At 37.9% G+C, this 19963-nt stretch overlaps 1 protein-coding gene across 2 annotated transcripts in view; it reads left to right on the plus strand.

Moving 5' to 3' along the window:
- Nucleotides 1-13570, plus strand: part of LOC135209152 (zinc finger protein 93-like) — a 13818-nt gene extending 248 nt beyond the window's left edge. Inside the window, exons 1-3 of one of the 2 annotated variants that reach the window (XM_064241814.1) lie at nt 1-719; nt 7907-8028; nt 9824-13570. The exon at nt 1-719 is cut by the window's left edge and continues 54 nt beyond it. In XM_064241814.1, the coding sequence (XP_064097884.1) occupies nt 10170-12656 (2487 nt within the window). In that variant the 5' untranslated portion in view covers nt 1-719; nt 7907-8028; nt 9824-10169 and the 3' untranslated portion in view covers nt 12657-13570. The remainder of the gene's footprint in view (nt 720-7906; nt 8029-9823) is intronic. The other variant, XM_064241813.1, reaches the window with a different exon arrangement.
- The last annotated feature ends 6393 nt before the right edge of the window (nt 13571-19963 follow it).

Raw genomic sequence — 19963 nt, forward strand, 5'->3', positions numbered from 1 at the left:
TGCCGCCTCTTTCGCCTTCATTCGCATGCCACCATTGTTAAAGTTTAGACGGGGTTATTTAAGGTCCCCAGACTTGTCAGGACGGTATTTATTCAATAATTAGCCCATCTTTTCGTATCGCGAAGCTGTATGAAGAACATTATTATCGATTGGTTTGATCGAAGGCCCCAGGAAAGGAAGGGTGGCATAGCGTTGTCCCGCGTTATAACGTAGCCTTACGTCGTCGTTACGTGAGACTTTCGAGTGACAGACGAGATTGAAACTGCTCGTCAACCAATTAAAATATTTAACCAAGTTATGCAACTTCTACCGCTTATTATCACATTTGGACATTCCAGAGGGCTGGGCCAGAGCCCACATTGGGCCATGTTCGGAGCATGGTGCCGTACCTAGCTATATACCTATTTGACTAAGGTGAATTAATGTTTTGAGGAGGGTGGATTAGGATTTATCTCTTAACAAAATGTCCTTGATCTGATTTCAAGCTGGCAGCAACCTGTGGAAATAGGTAGTTTGCATAACCCTTCTTGTGGTTAACCCTTTCTCATCCTGCGGCATGTAGGGGAAACAACCGAATGGACTAGCTGATCCAGTCTTGGCCGCTTGTTGATCCACCCTCCAAAAAAGTAGTTTAACACGTCCTGACACCAGAGATGGTCACCAGTCGTGAGTCATTGGTGGTGAAAGCAACATCTCGAGACCTCTACTCTCCTTTTGAAGTAAGTATTTTTGTTTTAGGGTAAAAAACCGCATGGTACAGGGGTGGATCGTGTACGATCAATGTGTACAACCCCCAAAAAAGTACATTATAACGCGTCCTGACACCGGAGATGGGCATCAGTCGCGACTTCTTGTTGGTGAGAAACGGAGCTAAAGACCTCTACTCTCCTTTCGAAGTAAGTATTTTCTCCAAAGTTAGAAATTAAGGTCAAATTTTAAGATTTAAACAGAGGGTAGTGAAAAGGGTGTACACGGCAGTCCAAGTCTCACCAAAACGCGTTCAACATTTTTATACTTACAACTCGAAATATTTAGAAGATTGACGCCATCTCGATGTTTACGGAGTCGCTTGTGTTAATAAACTTCCCCTTTCCTGTGATAAATCCGCACACCACTTGCACCCACAGACGCTGGGGCACTTTCATCACAACAATCGGTACACGGAAACTTACCAGCTTGATTGTTAGTAAACAACTGTTTTGGTAGAAGACGACGACGAAGCGTGCACTTGGATAATTTTTTAAATAAATAGTAAAACATCAATATTTTACATATTTATGATGATTAATTTGAAAATATTCGTTATTGAAAAAGTAACTCGATTCTGACTCAAATTTAAGTAATTATTTTTTGGAATTAGAACGTTCGTTTAAGTCCTGTATATATTATGACGTCATGACATCTTGGCTTTCGTACCTATTGTAAATAATTGCTTTACTCAACTTTCTTGCAAAACAGTTTACCAGTTATTCATGCAGATTATCAGCTAAGCTATTCATGTAATTGTTATAATCGTAATGCGCATATATATCTTTATTATTTACTTTTTGGATATATGAAGATGTTTTACTGCCGGATTATCGCCGTAGTGTGACGCAATCGTTTTCGGTCCCTGGGCCTCTGTTTTTGCACCATAAGAAATTATGGGGCCGAATTTGCAATGACCAGAAAGTCCTTAAAAGAGGAAAGTTAGCATTGAGGGGCATATGTTTTGATTGAGAAAAATACAAATTTATTCAATAGCTAGCTTGTAAAAAATATTTTATTACAAAAAACTTGATTTACAACCAAGCAGCATACCTATAATGGGTTTCAGCGACAGTGCAAGCACGTTTTTGGGCAATACCTATATCTGTAACGAACACGCGTATCAGAACGAGATTTTGCTATAGTGCATTACACCCAGTGCCGTGATTTATAAGGGTATCGTGAATCACTAATCGTAAAGAATAACGACACTTGTCCTTGTACCAAGAGACAAAAACTCCATTATGCAGAAATGGATATGAATACGCGTAAAAAGCTCCACCTACCCTCTCCCCCCCCTCCACCGCCACCCCTTTCCTTCTTCGTTCCTTCGCCTTCCTTTTTTTCTCTCTCTCTCTCTCTCTCTCTCTCTCTCTCTCTCTCTCTCCTCTCTCTCTGTTGCCATTCGGTATGTGTTGACCCTACCCTACACACAAAACGTTGAAATAGGTGAAATTAGGCTATGTATTGGAAGTATATATACATAAATATTAAAGCAATTTTATCATTATTGCATTACTATGACAACTAGAATTCATGGAAACAGTTTATAATAATGAATCGGCGTATGTGTGAAGCCTCTACTAATGTGGCAACGATGATTTTGCCATTCTTAGCATGCAAACATTAAAGGTTACATTTATTTCTGGCATACGGTTATTAAAAAAAATTCAAAATACTAATATAGACTTAAATCAATGAAAAGTGCTAGCAAAAACAAAAAAGCAAAAAATATATATATATAATCCACTTATCCGTAGTCGTTCCTCTATGGTTTTCGGCAGCCAGATGTACGAAAAGGTTAGAAACATTGGATTGTATCTACTTTAGAAATATCTGTAATTTTTCGGGGTAATTTGGTTGCAAAAAAGGGATAATATGCATGAATTAAATTAAAATTTTTAAATAACAAAGTAAAGTTGAACTAAATAACGAGTAAAGTAAACAATTTAGGGAATAAAACTGCAGTTTCGTAATCTGCTGTTCGTAACTGTGTTTGTGGTGCGCGCGCTTAAGAACCATTAACAGCAACTTGTTTAAAGTGCAATGTGGAGTGAATTGAGACCAAAATGTGTATAATAACAATCAAATAAGCACTGTGGAGTTTCAGTTGTGATGGCAGTAAGGATAAAAACCACCGATTACAAGGTAAAAATGAATTCAGTTCAAACCATGGCCCAGGCAATAAGAAGTTTCATACTTTCAGTAATATAGGCAACAAAATGTTGTTTTATTGTGCTGATTACAACTGCAATCTTGAGTAAGATCAATAAATGTTACATATATACGCTAACATTGTTCAAATGAGTGCTGGGAAGGCTGGGAAAGATGGTTGTCGTCACTGATCAGAACCTGTACATCCACACGGTAGCCGCCATATTGGATTTCAAAACTGCCTTGAAAACATATTTTACGAAGAGCGTCGCATTCTTATTTTAGTTCGTATGGGGCTTTCATATATCACATTATGTTGACAAAACTTCAATCTTTTGAATGGTATGCTTGGAGTTGTAATTGTATTCTTGTTTCACCATTTAAATATCAAGTGAATAAGACCTGTCCACCGTGATAAGGGTTGGTAGTCGCTGGTGTTTCCCCCTATATAGATCTACCGCATTTTCTCCAAAGTTAGAAATTAAGGTTATATTTTCAGATTAAACAGAGGTTAATGAAAGTCTAGCAATGCGCAGTGCAAACATACCTCCATGATGCTTTTGAAATTTTTGCTTAAAACACCAAAAGTGTAGGAGATTAATGCCATCTCTATGTTTGTGGAGTCACTTGAGTCAATAAATTTTCCATTCCATGTGCTAAATCCGCACACCACTTGTACCCGTAGACGCTGGGACACTTTCTTCACAACAGTTGTAAACAATGACGCCATCTGCCTTGGATCCAAGGAAACAGTAGAAAGAAGAAGAAGCGTGGGCTAGATAATTATTTAAATAAATAGTTAAACATTAGTTTAAGGTCATGAATTGCATAAATATTTTACGTAGGGGGAAACACTGCAGTGGATCCACCGTCATCGCGTGGATCAGCCTTATTCACTTAATATTTAATCGGTGAAACAAGAATAAAATTACATCTTTAAGCATACTATTCAAAAGATTGAAGTTTCGTCAATATAATGTGATATATGAAAGCGCCATATGAACTAAAATGAGCATGTGAGGTCTTCATAAAATGTCTTCAAGGCAGTTTTGAAATCCAATATGGTAGCACCCACGTGAGGTGCCGTTTGTAAGCACAGCGGAGCCACCATCTTTCCCAGCCTTCCCAGCACTCATTTGAACAATGTAAGTGTATACGTATATGTAACGTTTATTGATCTTACTCAAGATTGCAGTTGTAATCAGCACAATAAAACAACATTTTGTTGCCTATATTAGTGAAAGTATGAAGCTTCTTATTCCCTGGGTCATGGTTTGAACTGAAATTCATTTTTACCTTGTAGTTGGTTGTTTTATCCTTACTACCATCACAACTGAAACTCTATAGTGCTTATTTGATTGTAATTATACATGTTTTGGTCTTAATTCACTCAAAATTGCACTTGAACTAAGTTGCGGTTCCTGGTTGCTAAGTGCTCACTCCGCAAACACAGTTGTGGGCAGCACACGAGTACTACACGATTTATGAGGTGCAAAGCTTTATTCCCCTTAATTGTTTACTTTACTCATTATTTAGTTTAACTTTACTTTGTTACTTCAAAATGTTTATTCAATTCATGTCTATTATCCCTTTTTTGCAACCAAATTAACCCCGAAAAATTACAGATATTCCTGAAGTAGATACGAGCAGACTATGGCAAAATGACTCATCGTTGCCAATCTTGTGGAGCTTCACACATACGCCGATGCATTTACAAACTGTTTCCATGAATTCTAGTTGTCATAGTAATGCAATAATGATAAAATTGCTCTAATATGTACATATACTACAAATAGATACGCTAATTTCACTTATTTACCCAGTTTTGTGCAAGTCTTATACCCAGTTTGGAGGGTAAACACACACCAATTGGCAACACTGATAAACAATTGAAGAGCGCAAAGAGCGCCGTAGGTACCATTCACAAGCAAAACTGTTGATATTTGAGTCAGGAACCAAGTTACTTTTTCAGCAACGAATATTTTCAAATTAATAAATAATCATGAATATGTAGATAATTTATGCAATTCATGACCTTATACTGCCATTTAACTATTTATTTAAATAATTATGTAGTGCACACTTCTTCTTCTACCAAAAATCGTAGTTACCTTGGAAAAGTCGTGGTTGGAAGTCATTGTTTACAATTTTTGTGAAGAAAGTGGCCCAGCGTCTATGGGTAGAAGTGGTATGCTTATTTAGCACATGAAATGGGAAGTTTATTGACACAAGCAACTCTGCAAACATCGAGATGGCGTCAATCTTTTAAATATTCGTAGTTGTAAGTAAAAATTTCAAAAGCGTCATGGAGGTAGTGTACATTGCGTAGAGCTAGACTTTTCATTACTCTGTTTAATCTTAAAATATGACCTTAATTTCTAACTTTGGATAAAATACTTACTTTGAAAGGAGAGTAGAGGTCTCGAGCTCCTTCTCTCACCACCAACAACTCGTGACTGATGACCATCTCCGGTGTCAGGACGTGTTAAAGTACTTTTTCGGAGGGTGGCTTCAAACATGGTGGAAACTGGATCCGCTAGTCAAGTCGGTTGTTCCTCCTATTCATGAAAATTAATTTGAAAATATTTGTTGTTGAAAAAGTAACTAGATTCCTGACTCAAATATCAACAGTTTTGCTGTGAACAGTACCTATGGTGTTGTTCGTGCTCTCTTATTGTTTATCAGTGTTGTCAATTGGTATAGTATGTTTACCCTCCAAACTGGGTATAAGACTTACAAAAAACCGGGGAAATAAGTAAAATTAGTGTATCTATTTGTAGTATACGTATATACATATTAGAGCAATTTTATCATTATTGCATTACTATGACAACTAGAATTCATGGAAACAATTATGTGTGAAGCTCCACTAAATTGGCAACGATGAAATTTTGCCATTCCCAGCATGCAGGCATTGAAGGTTACATTTATTTCTGGCATACAATTATTAAAAATAAAAAAGTCAAAATAGTAATAGACTTGAATCAATGAAAAGTGCTAGCAAAAAAAAAAAATTGTTTTGTCATAAACAATTCACTAATCTGTTGTCTGCTCAGCGATGGTTTTCAGTAGCCAGATGTATGACAAGGCTGGAAATTTTTTCCCGCCACAACTTCGCTGTCAACAAACTCTCAACGTAGTTCAAGTGCAATTTGGATGAATTAAGACCAAAATATGTATAATTACAATCAAATAAGTACTGTGGAGTTTCAGTTGTGATGGCACTAAGGATAAAACCACTGATTACAGGGTAAAAGTGAATTTCAGTTTAAACCATGACCCCGGGAATAAGAAGTTCCATACTTTCACTAATATAGGCAACAAAATGTTGTTTTATTGTGTTGATTACAACTTCAATCTTGAGTAAACTCAATAAACGTTACTTATAGTATATGCTAATTTTGTTCAAATGAGCGCTGGGAAGGTTGGGAAGGATATTGGATCAGTTCCGGTTACGAAAGGGACCAGAGGGGGATGACTTCATATTGGATTTAAAAACTGCCTTGAAAGCATATTTTGCAAAAACCTCACATGCTTATTTTAGTTCGTATGGCACTTTCATATATCACATTATGTTGACAAAACTTCAGTCTTTTGAATGGTTTGCTTAAAGATGTAATTGTATTCTTGTTTCACCAATTAAATATCGAGTGAATAAGGCTGATCCACCTGAGTACGATGGATCCAAGGTGGTTGTTTCCCCTAACAAAATGTCCTTGATCTGATTTCAAGCTGGCAGCAACCTGTGGAAGTAGTTTGTGCAACCCTTCTTGTGGCTAACCCTTTCCCATCCTGCGGCATGCATAGGGTAAAATACCGAATGGCCAGCCTCTACCGTAGCATGACCACCTTCTCAAAAAAGTACTTTAACACATCCTGTAACCCAGAATAGACATTAGTCCAGAGCCAGCATCCATCGTCACATAAACCAGAATAGACATAAGTCAAGAGCCAGTGCCTGTTGAAGCAGTAATACCTCTAGACCTCTACTTTCCTCTCAAAGTAAGTTTTTTCTCCCAAGTCACAAGTTAATGCCATAATTTCCGATTTTTGGGAAGGTGGTCGTGCTATGGTAGAGGCAGGCCATTTGGTGTTTTACCCTGTAGCGAGCCCATTGAAAAAGGAGTCCTCCGATACTATAGGCATGTATACAGTGACCTCAGCATAAACTGTCATTGCTCCATTTAGGCAAAGTTATTCCTCCTGTGAATCTAAGCTCCATTTCTTATGGATTCTATACTTGAACATTCTATATTTTCATATCAATTTACCTCCTAATAAAACCCAAATAACAGTAAATAAATGAGGCAGCATTTTAAAATGTTTCCCAACAAACACCCAATTAGTTGCTTTATATTTTCGTTCCTCGTGTTCTTCCCCTTTTGTAACTTATTTTCATGATGCTTGGGTATCAGGGCATGTGGGTTAGGTCCTATTTTTGGTGTTCTTACCTTTCCATTATTTATCATGTATCTTTTAAGCCTGAACTGAGTTATAGTTTTTGAAGTTGCCCTAATTATTGGATTCTATATACATAAAAAGGTTAACATTTAAGACTGAATACATCAATGCTATGAACTGTTCCTTATGTTCATTTTGAATGATTAATGTATTATGTGCTCAGTGACTTGTATTTATGTTACATTAATGAGTTGAACAGAGAGAATATTAGCTTTTGACTGTAGAAATATTAACTTAAAGATTTTAGTTTATTATGTTATGACTGAAAGATTTCCTGTTTTGCCTTGTACATTTGCAAAAGATTTTGTTCTTTGGAATCTCATTTGAAGTCAGTGAATTTGGTACAAAGTCTTCTTAGATGTGTTGGAGGGGGTTCTTGAAATGGGGATTAATGCAAAAGTAAAACTGTACCTTTAAAAACTTTAGATAACATACATATATCATGCAGCAACACCTGCAAATAGTTATTCAGTATTGACATATATCATGCAGCAACACCTGCAAATAGTTATTCAGTATTGAATGCCATGTTTCCATTCCTCAGATTGTCAGATTGTGAAAGCATAATTCATATTTGGCTGAGGGGTTGCACTCATCTTCAGACAGTCTCATGCTGATTGAGTAATTGCAGCCTACCCATGACCTCTTTCATCCATTGGTCTCAAGGTAAAGTATATGCAGAATAGTGGTTTATATTTTGTAGAATATTGTATCAGGATTATTTTTAACCAGGAATTTCCTAAGAATTGGCCATTTTACACATTATCAAAATCTTTTATCGAATCACAGTACATTTCCTTAGTATGAACTTCAGTTTTATTTATTGTACATTGCTTTTGTTACACAAGCAACATTGCCTATGCTTGACAGATTTGCAGATCTCTCGGGGCTTTCTCTGCAGGACATATCTTTGTTAACTGCTATACAGACACCACCCTACTTGCAAATGAGATACATTCCAGATTCCTGTTGTGTATTGAATTGTTTGTATGTTGGTTACTGTACTCTTCATGCCTATTTAAGTACAGTATGATAAAAAATCAATACAGTGTTGTCAGTTTTTTCATTCTAAAACACAATACACTGTACTTATAGTACTGCATGTACAGAATAGGCGCGCAGAGCAAAATTTCAATTGATGGGTGGCAATGGGGATCGCTCTACATTTTCCCCACATATTCGTGGGGGGGGGGGGGGGGGGATAGGTACCAGACCACCCCACAAATAGCTAGAACCTGCGAATAGTTGAAAATCCTATAAAAATACTTAAAACTGCCTATTTTGTTGGGTAAAACTCAAGAAAAACCCACTAAAAATGTTCATACCTGGTTTATTAATAGTTTTATCACAAAAAGTGCATTATATTATGAAATTGATAAAAACTCCCCGGTAATTTACGGATATTTCTCATAGAAAAATACCGCGAATAATGGGGGTGTATGTTCCAGAGAGAAATCCATGAATACAGACTGTTCACTGTAAACGCTATTTGTGACCCCCATTTGTTTGTATCTGCATGTTTGTAAGTAGGATAGTGTCTGTATATCATAACCGTGTGGCTAAGGTTCATGCAGCCTCCAATAGGAGCTATTAATACACTTAGTGTTCTCATAGTAGTTCCAATAATTTTAAGTGCTTTAGGAAGTTTTGTATCAAATTTATTAAGTACTCAACCTTGTACTGTATACATGAAATGCACATCCTTCCACTATGTTAAACTTTATTGGATCATCCAGGAAATTTATTCTGCATTATAGTTGGTCATTATTTTTGTTTTATCCGTCTTGCTTGTATAGTCTTGAAGGAGGCTAATTTTGGTAGTCTTCATCTCAGACTTAGGCCATGTATAATTTAGAGTGATCTTACTGGTAACTGTTACAAAGTCTTTCCTAGGCCTTGTGGGAAGTTTAATAAAGGTAAACTGAATGTGTTAAAGGCTAAAGGTACTAAATGCCACAGATTGGGTAGAAAGACTAAATGTTAGGGAATATTTAGTCTAATTCACAGTGTACTGGATCAGGCTCACCATACTTGGTCCCTCCACGTGGGGAAGTAGGTTTCAAGGCACGGATTTAATGTACAATATGTTACTTCCCAAGTTCCTTTCTGATGAAAGGTATCACAAATGGTATTCTAAATATTTAAGTGCCATTTATATGTAATTGGTCATCTCTTCCAGTCCATTTTTTTTTTTTTTTTAGTTTCATGATTCACACCTGATATGTAATTTTCATACGAGTACCGTAATATATTTTCGTACCAGAGATATCTCATTCTTTCGGTCAAGGTTCAAGAATTTTGTTACTGTTAATTAGCTTTAGTAGACTTTCATTTATATTTAATGTTGACAATATATTGACAAGATTAATGTTGTAAGTTGTACTTCATAATTGTTGTCTTAGTTTTCATAATTTCTGGTATTAATGTTAATTGTATTTTAACACAAATTTAATCATTTCAGGTGCAGCATAGAGATCATTGTTTACAGAATCTTACAGAAGTCCAAGAATTTCCCCTAGTTAAGATGACCCAGGTTTTTCCTTTCAAGACTGTCCTCTTGACTACGTATTTGAGACTACTTCTTTATCTGCAGATGGAGTCCACTTTTCCTTAATTATCAAGGATAGTTGAAAAGTTAATTTTGTGTAAATCAAACCTTGGGTTGATCCAAGGTAGATTTCTTCTTTGATTGTTATTGTTAGTTTAACCAAAGAATAATTTGTAATATTTTTGAATTTATAGACATCAGTCAAGAAGTGGGGGTCTTGTATTAAGCTATTTTGCACCGTTACGTTAACGCCGCCAAGATGACGTCCAATTCAAATGCTCGAACATCCCAGATTGTTTATACATCTGTGGATGACGATATGACCGTCACAGAGATAATATGCGAGTATGATTGTGACGACATGGTGACTGAGGCTGTCTGTGAAGTAGAACCGCCCGAGTCCAGTGACGGTCAGATCTACTTGGCCGAACCGTCTCATAATGACAATATGCCAGTTATAAAAGAGGAGAAGATTTACATTGATTCTGAATCGTTCCAGCATGAGCAGAATTTCAAGGACGATGGTATTTACATTGATGATAATTCAGATGACCCAGTCCACCAGATTTTTGCAGAAGACAAGAAGTTCAAGTGTGGCGTGTGCTGCGAGCAGTTCGACGACTTGGCCGCCATATCTCGTCACATGGAGGAGCATTCTGGCGAGAAGAAATACGAATGTGCCGAATGTGGCAAGCAGTTCAAGAACATCAACAATGTGATGCGTCACATGGTGGTTCACTCGGGAGAGAGGAAGTACATGTGTCCCATTTGTAAGAAACCCTTCACTCAAGTTGGCAACCTCAAACGTCACATGTTTGTACACAGTGGCGAGAAGAAGTTTCCATGTTCTACTTGTGGGAAGGGTTTCACACAGATGAACAATCTCATTAGACATCAGGCCATCCACAGTGGAGTAAAAAATTTTGAATGCAATATATGTCACCGGCTGTTTAATCAGGCAAGTAATCTTAATCGACATTTACTCATCCACAAGGGCATAAAATTATACAGTTGTGATACGTGTGGCAGGTCATTTTCTCAGTTGACAAATCTGCAGAAACACAGGGAGCGACATCTTCGGGGCAAAAAGTACAAGTGCGAGGTTTGTGGTGACGGTTTTGATCATAAATTGATGTATAATAAACATCTGGAGAATCATTATGGAAAGCCTCGCTTCCAGTGCAATGTTTGTGGTCGTGTGGTCACCCAGAAGAGTACTTTGAGTCAGCACATGCTTTTGCATTTTGAGAATAAGAAGTACACTTGCCATCAGTGTAATAAATGCTATGCACAAAAAGGCAGCCTCGCAAAGCATATGGAGGCTCATAACTTGACCAAGTACTTCTGCAAGATATGCAATCGATACTTTTATGATGAAGGCGGTCTGTTGAAACATGAGTCAACACACACCGACAAAGCAAAGTCCATCGCAAGTATGGTGCAGAAGGAGATCAGGGTCCTCGACTATAATCTCCAGTTCTGTGAGTTCTGTGGGAAAAGCTTCATACTGAAGAGAAGCTTGCGGCGCCACATGGAGAAGACTCATAATGTTCTGTTAGAGATCGTAAGGAAGAATTGTCGTGAAAATCCATGTGAAGAGTGTGGCAAGATTTTTGTTCACAGGAAAAGCCTCAAGAAACACATGTTGAGGAAACACAATGCAGAAATTGAACCGGATGCAGAAAGGTCATCACCTGTGATCAAAACGGAAAAGGAAGACGATATGTCTGATGAAGAAAATGAAGCTGACGAGTCTAGTCTTGCCATTTTGGATAAGGATAAGATCACTGAAACTTTACTGCAAATTAAGCAGGAGAATGTTATTGAAGCAGACACCACATTTGAAGAAAGTGAAAAAGTCTGGAATGACATAAGTAATTGTAAAGTTAAGGAAGAGCCAGAGGAGAGAACTAGTAATGCTATGGTTCACCTTTGTGAAATTTGTGGTCGCGGGTATTACCTTGTCAGTAATCTTCACAGGCACATGGAGATTAAACATGGAGTAACTGGTAAAGGAAAAGAAAATGTCAATGGAAAATTCAGTAGCTCTGCAAGTGTGAAAATGGTCAACAATTTCATTTTGAAAGAAACTGGGATTACTGTGAAAAAACTGACAGGTGACTCAAGAAGTTTTGTCAATCAAGTGGCCTCTTCAGATGACGAACTTCTCGAAGATCAGACTGTTGCTCGAGGTGTTGGCGTGAGAAGAAGGGGGAGAAATGTATCAACTGGGATTGAAAAGAAAGGGATTGCAAAGGTTGCAGAGGACCCTGAAAATAAACCAAAAGGAAAGAGAGGAAGAAAGAGAAAATTCAGTTTCTTTTCTGATGCCGACATATGCGACATCTGTGGGAGAGGATTCCTGACGCCATTTGACCTTCTCTTGCACATGTTAGAGCACAGCAAAGCCAAGAAGAATGAGCTCTTGAGTATTGTCAATGAAGCTGCTCAAGAATTCCAAAGTATGAAAAAGTCTGAAGTGGAGTTGAATGTCACAGAAAAAACAAAGGGATTGGTATCGCACTTCAGGAAGTGCAGCAGAAACCAGTCAAATGAAATATCCAGCATTTTTTCCATTGGCGAAACTTATGAACAAGTCCCCTTTTCTGGAGATGTTAGTCCCATTAGACATTGTGCTGTGAGTTTGAGTGACTGTGAGCAAGAGTCTATTACTACCGAGTGTGTTGACTTTGGGGCAGAATCTAAGCAGGAAGTACTGGAAATAAATGAATTTGATTATGTGTAGGAGTTTTGTCAATTGCAGTGATACGAACCCCAATTTTATTGGCTAGGGACTGGTACAGTTTTTTGTTTGGTAAGTTTTTGTAAGATAAGTGCTTGATTCGGCAGAGAATGTAATTTTTTTTTTTATTGTATCATGACTTTAATAAGGTTTCATGGGATGGTTAAACTTATCCCATTATCTACTAATCATTTTTCTGCTTGTGGATACTTCAGTTGATTTTAATAGTTGGAAGTTTGGAGGAACCAACTCTATCCCAGTGGACATTATCTGATAAGGGCATGTGAATAAATCATTGTATTGAGGATGTGATTGTGTAGATATGTACATAACATGCCATTGTTTGAGAATGGCTTCTTTATCCTCAATCTGTGTGAGGAGCCTCAGGAAAATAGCCTTGTTTTCCATTCGTGTACATACTGTAGGTACCCTTTGTGAGTTGCAGACATGTATATAAACTCATAGTTAATAGGAAAATACTGTATTACATTTATATTTAAAATTCTATTTTGTCTTGCAAATGATTGACTAGACTGTTTATCCATGTCTCGACTTAGTCAGTGAGACTTTTACCATATCCTCCTCTTTGTTTTTAGTTATTTATTTTCTTTTACGTGGAGGACTATGGATGGGCATGGCTGTGCCCAAATATGCCTTCTGCCTAGAATAAAATTGTAGTGACATAGTTGTATCTGTGAAAGGTCGAAGTACAAATAAATTGAGCTGAATTGTTAAGTATTACTTTTTTTCAATTTTGGTTAGATTCTTCTTCCTATTTGTCAGTTGGTTAAGATATCTCGAAAATTTTACATTCCTGCTGTTTTTTTTTATTTATTTATGCTACGTGTGAAATAACTGTGTTGTGTAATATATTCGGCTCTATTTGATTATTTGAAAGTAAAAAGTCAGGCTAATGAGTATGTTTTTAATTTTTGCTACCCTTTTTTTGTGTAGTCTTTCAAAATATACTCTGTTATCTCTTAAGAGATTTACTAGCAATGTCATTATGATACTAGTTTTTCAGCATCATGTACTTCCCACTGGAGTTGTCAGTTGGGCACATTCTTGTAGTCCCTCAAGGATTTAGGAACTTGCTGTTGTATTTTACTTGGGTGCAAATGCCATGGTAGGGAGTTTGTGTCATCAGGGCACTTCATGTGGTGCACTGTAGGGATTACTAAAGGTTCTTTGTAGCATCTCTTTGGTCCCTAGCTGCAACCCCTTTCATTCCTGTCACTGTACATCTGTTCATATTTTTGTTCTTCCATCTTACGTTCCATCATCTAGTAATAATTGTTTCATAGTGCAACTATGAGGTTTTCATCCTGTTACACTTTTAAAACCTCCTTGCTCTCAGTTTTCCTTTCCATACTCGGTGACTTCATAGGTCCCAGCTCTTTGTCTTTGGCCTAAAATTTATACTATTCCATTCCATTGGATTCTGGTGCTTATGTAAGATGTGCAGAGTGGCAAACACACCGAAATCTTGAAACTATGCAAAAGTCTGCATACGATTTGGAGTTACTGAAAATCACTGAATTGAAGCAATACCACCATGTTGATTGCCACCTCTGAAGGATGGATTCATACTTGATTGTGATTATTGATATTTGTGAGAGAAACTCCACAACTATTGTAGGTTAACTGATGAAAAATACATAAATTTTACAAGAGTGCGGGTATAGTAATGCATATGCAGGTACAGTAAATAAAGGAATTGTGACTTGCGATGCACTTGTAACGTTAACTAAAACAACCCAACCTTCATAAGAATGGATTAGGAAATGAAGAGTTTGTGGGTGGTCTTGTTACATAGTGATTTCATAACTAACATATCTGAAAAACAGGAGTGGAATTTTATCTGGCAGTTATATTTTGTCCTGTATACAGTACACATATGTGATGTATCTTGAAGGTAAGGTAAAATACAATACAGCACTTGAGTATTTGGAGTGCCTTAGTGGCATGGTCGGTATGGTGTTAGCGTGCCACGGAGGGGTGAGAGATGTGTATTTCTGGTGATAGAAGTTCACACTTGACGTGGTTTGGAAGTCACGTGAAGCTGTTGGTCCCGTTGCTGAATAACCACTGGTGCCATACAATGCAAAAACACCATACAAACAAACTCGAGTATTTGGTGTAATGAAATATATTCGTATTACTGGTGGTGTAATATTTTTTTACTAGATAATGGGTTGGCCATGCAGATAATGTGACTGTTCTGAGAGCACTTGGAATTATGGCTTAGAGCAAGAAAGAAGGTTGTTATCTGCTTTTGTTGCTCATGTCTGCCAGCCATCTGTTAAATGCCTTATTTTTTGTTAGTGAGCTATTGTAAACAACATAAGGAATGCTTCTTTAGCACAGTATAGAATGCCTGTCATAACCTCAAATGTCTAATTGATTATTGTTCCTGTGGAAATACAAACCAGCCCCTTTTATGTATAAGTATTCCTCAGCGTGAGCTGGAAATGGTTGCTGAAGTTTGATAACAAAGGTGGTTAATTGTTGGAAGGCAGCTGAGTTGGATGAATACCCCATCACCTGCCTAGGCTGGCCCTTTTTCCGTGGCTGTGAATGCTCTATCTGACTAGAGTCGAAGTAGTTTTCTTATGTGTTTAGTGTATGTCTTCGCGATGGAAAGAAAAAATTGTGAAGAATGAAGATGCAAAGGACATGAGCAGGTGTGTGTTTGCTTTATCCCCACTGGTTTTGGTTGCTTTAAAGAGGTAGATCCTACAGCCTTGACAGCTGTGAGGAGTTTTTTGGTTAGTCTCCTTTACCATAGAAAAGGTTTGACAATCAGTGGAGGAGGAGGAGGAGGGCCATGAGGTGTGTGCTGTGTCTTTTGGGGGTAAATACTCTGCTTTTGACACTGCTGAATCTTTTCCTCCCGGACGGCCTTTCCTTTCTCCATGCTGTTCTGTTTATTTTCCTCCAGTTCAGTTTGAAGGGCTAAGCTCATGAAGGTAGGCAGCTAGCATGTGCTCTTTGTCAGTCATCCCAGGTGCTTGTGGTTTGTCACCATTTACCCCTGTTTCATTGGCTGTTTATGGTGTGTCTGCTGGTAGATGTGGCTGTTCCTTGGTATTCTGGGTGACCTGTGTTTTGCTGCATTCATTGACCCTTCAGTTAAGCGGTTCCGTGTTCTTGCTGCTTCTGTCTGTTCCCACCTAGGAGCTCAAGACTGTTGCCTGTAGGAGATTCCATTACTGTGCTAAGCATTGGCTGTACTGCAATGCTGCTACCTGCTTGACCACACTTTGTGTCAGTGAGGAGAGTGAGACTTGGCTGGCGTTAAATAAAGCCTGTATTATAATCTTTCTTCTCCACACTTTTGTTGTCAAGATGTTTCTCAGGTTCCTCCTTATTATATTTCCTTTCTTCATCTTGCAAAAGGAAGGGGTCCTGTCAGAATGAGCAAGCACTTTGCTTCGAAAGTTGGGGTAGGGTTTGTTCACGTGGGTGGGACGTCTGCTATTCATAGAGCTGGTAAGTCAATATCTTTGAGCATGCTAATGAGCCATTGTCTTCTTCAAAGACATGAGGACTACTTAAATCTCTTCTCCTGTTCATACTTGTGTCAAGGTAGGTACCGAAAAAAAACTGTGTAACCTTCTTGCTTGGAGTGCCCTGTGCAGACGGGCTTTGCAGAACAGGTATTTGGGGTTACTCATGTCTATGTGATTGTGCTGACACTTTGAGCGAGTTCCTAGGTCTACAGGAGGGTTGATCATGGTTTAGAATGTGCTCAGTCCATTTGTAAATAAACTTTGGTTTATGGTTCAGCAATTGGTACTGCCAAGTCAAGTCCTATAAACCTAGGTTCCCTATGTCAGATTTTACATAAGGTTACAGAAGTCACTGATGTACTCATTCTCCTGACCAGAAACAGCAAATCAGGGTGGAGATTCTACTTACCAATCAGGTAGTAACTATCCTCCCACTTCAGGCCTAAAAGGAGTAAAAAGGCAATGGCCACTGCTACATACACACCTAAAGAACAACACCATACACTTAAATTTCTAGATTTTGGATGAATACCAGGTGGTTAAACCTCGGCAACACAGACTGCTTCTTATACCTACACAGGTTCACCAGTAGTGCGTTTTCTCTCCTACACACACTACCCCATTCACTTCTAAACTGAAAGATGTATCTGGCTTCATGGATGCTGGAAACCGTACATTCTAATGCCCCCTCCACACCAGCTACCCGCCCCTTTTCATGTCTTCCACTCTCCCTTGTATATGTGTGCTTTAGTAAAGCTCTGTGACTCATAAAAAATTCACAACTTACATATTATAAGGTAAACCACTGCAAAAAAGATTGTGGGTAGTATTCACCCAAAATGTTAGGCAGCTCAGAGACTGCTCTTGTTTTGATGCAAGTTCTCTTGAGTGATAAATGGGAGTACATATTGAAGAGTCTCGAACACTTGACACAGTACCTTCCAACGACTGTGTTGAGTGTTCGAAACTTCAGTACCAGTACATTTCATTCATCACTTAAAAATTCCTCTTCAGTGATAATTCCCCGCCGGGGATATTCCGGGAGTAATGTGAATTCGATATTAAACGACATTTGTAGCTTAATGATCTAATTATAATATATATATATATATATATATATATATATATATATATATATATATATATATAGGGGAGAGTGGGGTAAGATGATCACCCCTTTCTCCTGTAAGAAGCAAAGAAGAGATTGACTTGTGCTGCCACCTACTAGTTCCTTTATAAACTAGCAGTATTCTGTGAGAAACATGATGCGATCAAGAAACATGTTTGTGGATTATCACAAAAAAACTTAATTTTGACTCCCAGAGTAAAAATTCGGAACAACAGGCCATTTCACCTTTTTCTCTACATACTAGAGGTAAGTTTGATTTCATTAGTTGCATGCACCTTTAAACCTTTGTGTAATATTACCCTCATTCAGTTTTAGCATATTACGTTGTTTACATGTCATCTTGATCATCTTAATGAAAATGGTGGCAATGGGGTACGATGATCACTTGCAGGTGGGGGAGGTTGATCAGAGTGATCATCTTACCCCAATATTAATGCATCACCCTCAAAACTTTTCAGACATGAATTATGTATAATAAATGCATTATATGATGATTATAAGATATTAAACTATATATTAAATTTAAACTTAAATTAGGCGTACTATTATAGTATGACATTCCATGTATTTATTTAACATATAAAAGTTTTATGTACATAATTTTATACGTTTTTTTCAGGTCAAAATGCCCCGTACATACACTAGGAAAACCAATAGAGCATCTACACCTCAAGATGTCCTAGTGAAGGCTGCACAAGCCTGTGCTGAAGGTGGAAAGTTTAAAACAGTTGCACGTGAATATAAAATTAATCGAATGACTTTGAAGAGATTCTTTGCAAAATATCAAAAAGATGGACCACAAACATTAGTAGGATACAAGAACCTAGCACAGATAAAGTTTGTATTCAGCCAAGAGCGAGAAAAGGATTTGGCATCTCACATAATAGCTTTATCTGATCGGTACTATGGACTAAGCACTGACAAAGTTAGGTCTTTGGCCTTTGAATTTGCTAAAAGGAATTATATCAACATGCCTAAATACTGGCTTGAAGAAGAGAAAGCTGGTAAAGACTGGTTTCGCTTGTTCAGACAACGTCACAGTATCAGTTCGTCAACCAGAAGCTACTTCATTGGCACGAGCAACAGCTTTCAATTCTCATGTTGTAAATAAATTTTATGATAATCTGGCTAAGGTTATGGACAAATACAAATTCCAACCTCAGGATATCTACAATTTGGATGAAACAGGGTGTCATACAGTGCAATCCCCTGAAAGGGTTGTCACCAAAAGAGGACGAAAACATCTTGGGTCAATCACCTCAGCAGAGCGTGGGGAGCTAGTTACCCTGGTATATGTGGTCAGCGCAACTGGGAATGTCATACCTCCTATGTTTATCTTTCCACGTGTGCATGTCCGAGATCACATGCTGAATATGGCACCACATGGATCTGTAGCAGCTGCAAATAAATCTGGTTGGATAACAGAACAGATCTTCCCAAAGTTTCTGTTACATCTTGTGAAAAACACACGCTGCACAAAAGAAAAACCAGTTCTCGTACTTATGGATAACCATGAAACTCACATCAGTCTTGAAGCTATTGATTTTGCTAAAGGGAATGGCATAATTTTGCTAACCATCCCACCTCACACATCCCACAAATTACAGCCGTTAGACAAGACAATCTATGGGCCCTTCAAGAAAGCATATTCTCTATCCATGGATGCTTGGATGCGCTCACATCCAGGGAGAACAGTCTCCATTCATGAAATACCTCACTTTGTGAAAGAAGCTCAATCAATTGCAATGACAATTCCTAATATCACATCAGGTTTCGAAAAGACTGGCATTTTTCCATTCAATCGTAACTTGTTCACAGACCTTGAATTTGCTCCATCTATTGTTACGGATAGACCAGATCCTTCCAGCATCACCAGATGTTCCGAAAGTCCAGTCACATCACAAAGACTCTAGTGAAATCATTTTACAAGGAATCCCCAACCATATTTCTTCTGGGGAAAATCCACAGGCAAATGTGAAGGATGATATAAACCAGAATATAACTTCCCCTATCTCCTAGTACATCAACTTGTAAGAATACTAGCTATGTCTCTCCGGCTGATATACTCTCTTTTCCAAAAGCAGCTGCACGTAAAAGGACCAAGCAAGGTGGTAGAAAGAACGGTAGATCAAGGATTCTCACAGACACTCCTGTTCGCAATGATATAGCAGCTGCCAAAGAAATGAAGGGCAAAGCAGCAGAAAATAATGTTTCAAAATCTCGAAACAGACTTTTTCAGGAAACTCTACCATCTTCTGATGATGAAGATGATGTTGACATGCGGTTAATACTGGAGGATAGCTCTGATGGAGAACAGAATGATGATATTATTGAAGGTGACTTTGTCATAACTAAAGTAGATGGCAAAGCTCCTTCTTTACTCTACATTTCCCGTGTTGATGTCATTGATAATATTGGCTATGAAGGCTGTTTCCTTAGAAAGATTTCAAACAAGTTGGTTTTGGCGTTGGGAGGCCATCATTTGTAGTTGATGAAGAGGACTGTCACTCTTTCTCAAAAGAAGATGTGATAAAAAAATTACCCACTCCTCAGTATCTCAAAGGCACCCGTCGAATGTTAAACCAGCTTGTATTCACTATCAATCTGAGTAAATGGGATTTGAAATATTAAAGCTATTACTTCTAAATATGTTTAACTGTAAAGCTCTT

Source organism: Macrobrachium nipponense, chromosome 37 (genome assembly GCF_015104395.2).
Source record: "Macrobrachium nipponense isolate FS-2020 chromosome 37, ASM1510439v2, whole genome shotgun sequence".
Classification (NCBI taxonomy): domain Eukaryota; kingdom Metazoa; phylum Arthropoda; class Malacostraca; order Decapoda; family Palaemonidae; genus Macrobrachium; species Macrobrachium nipponense.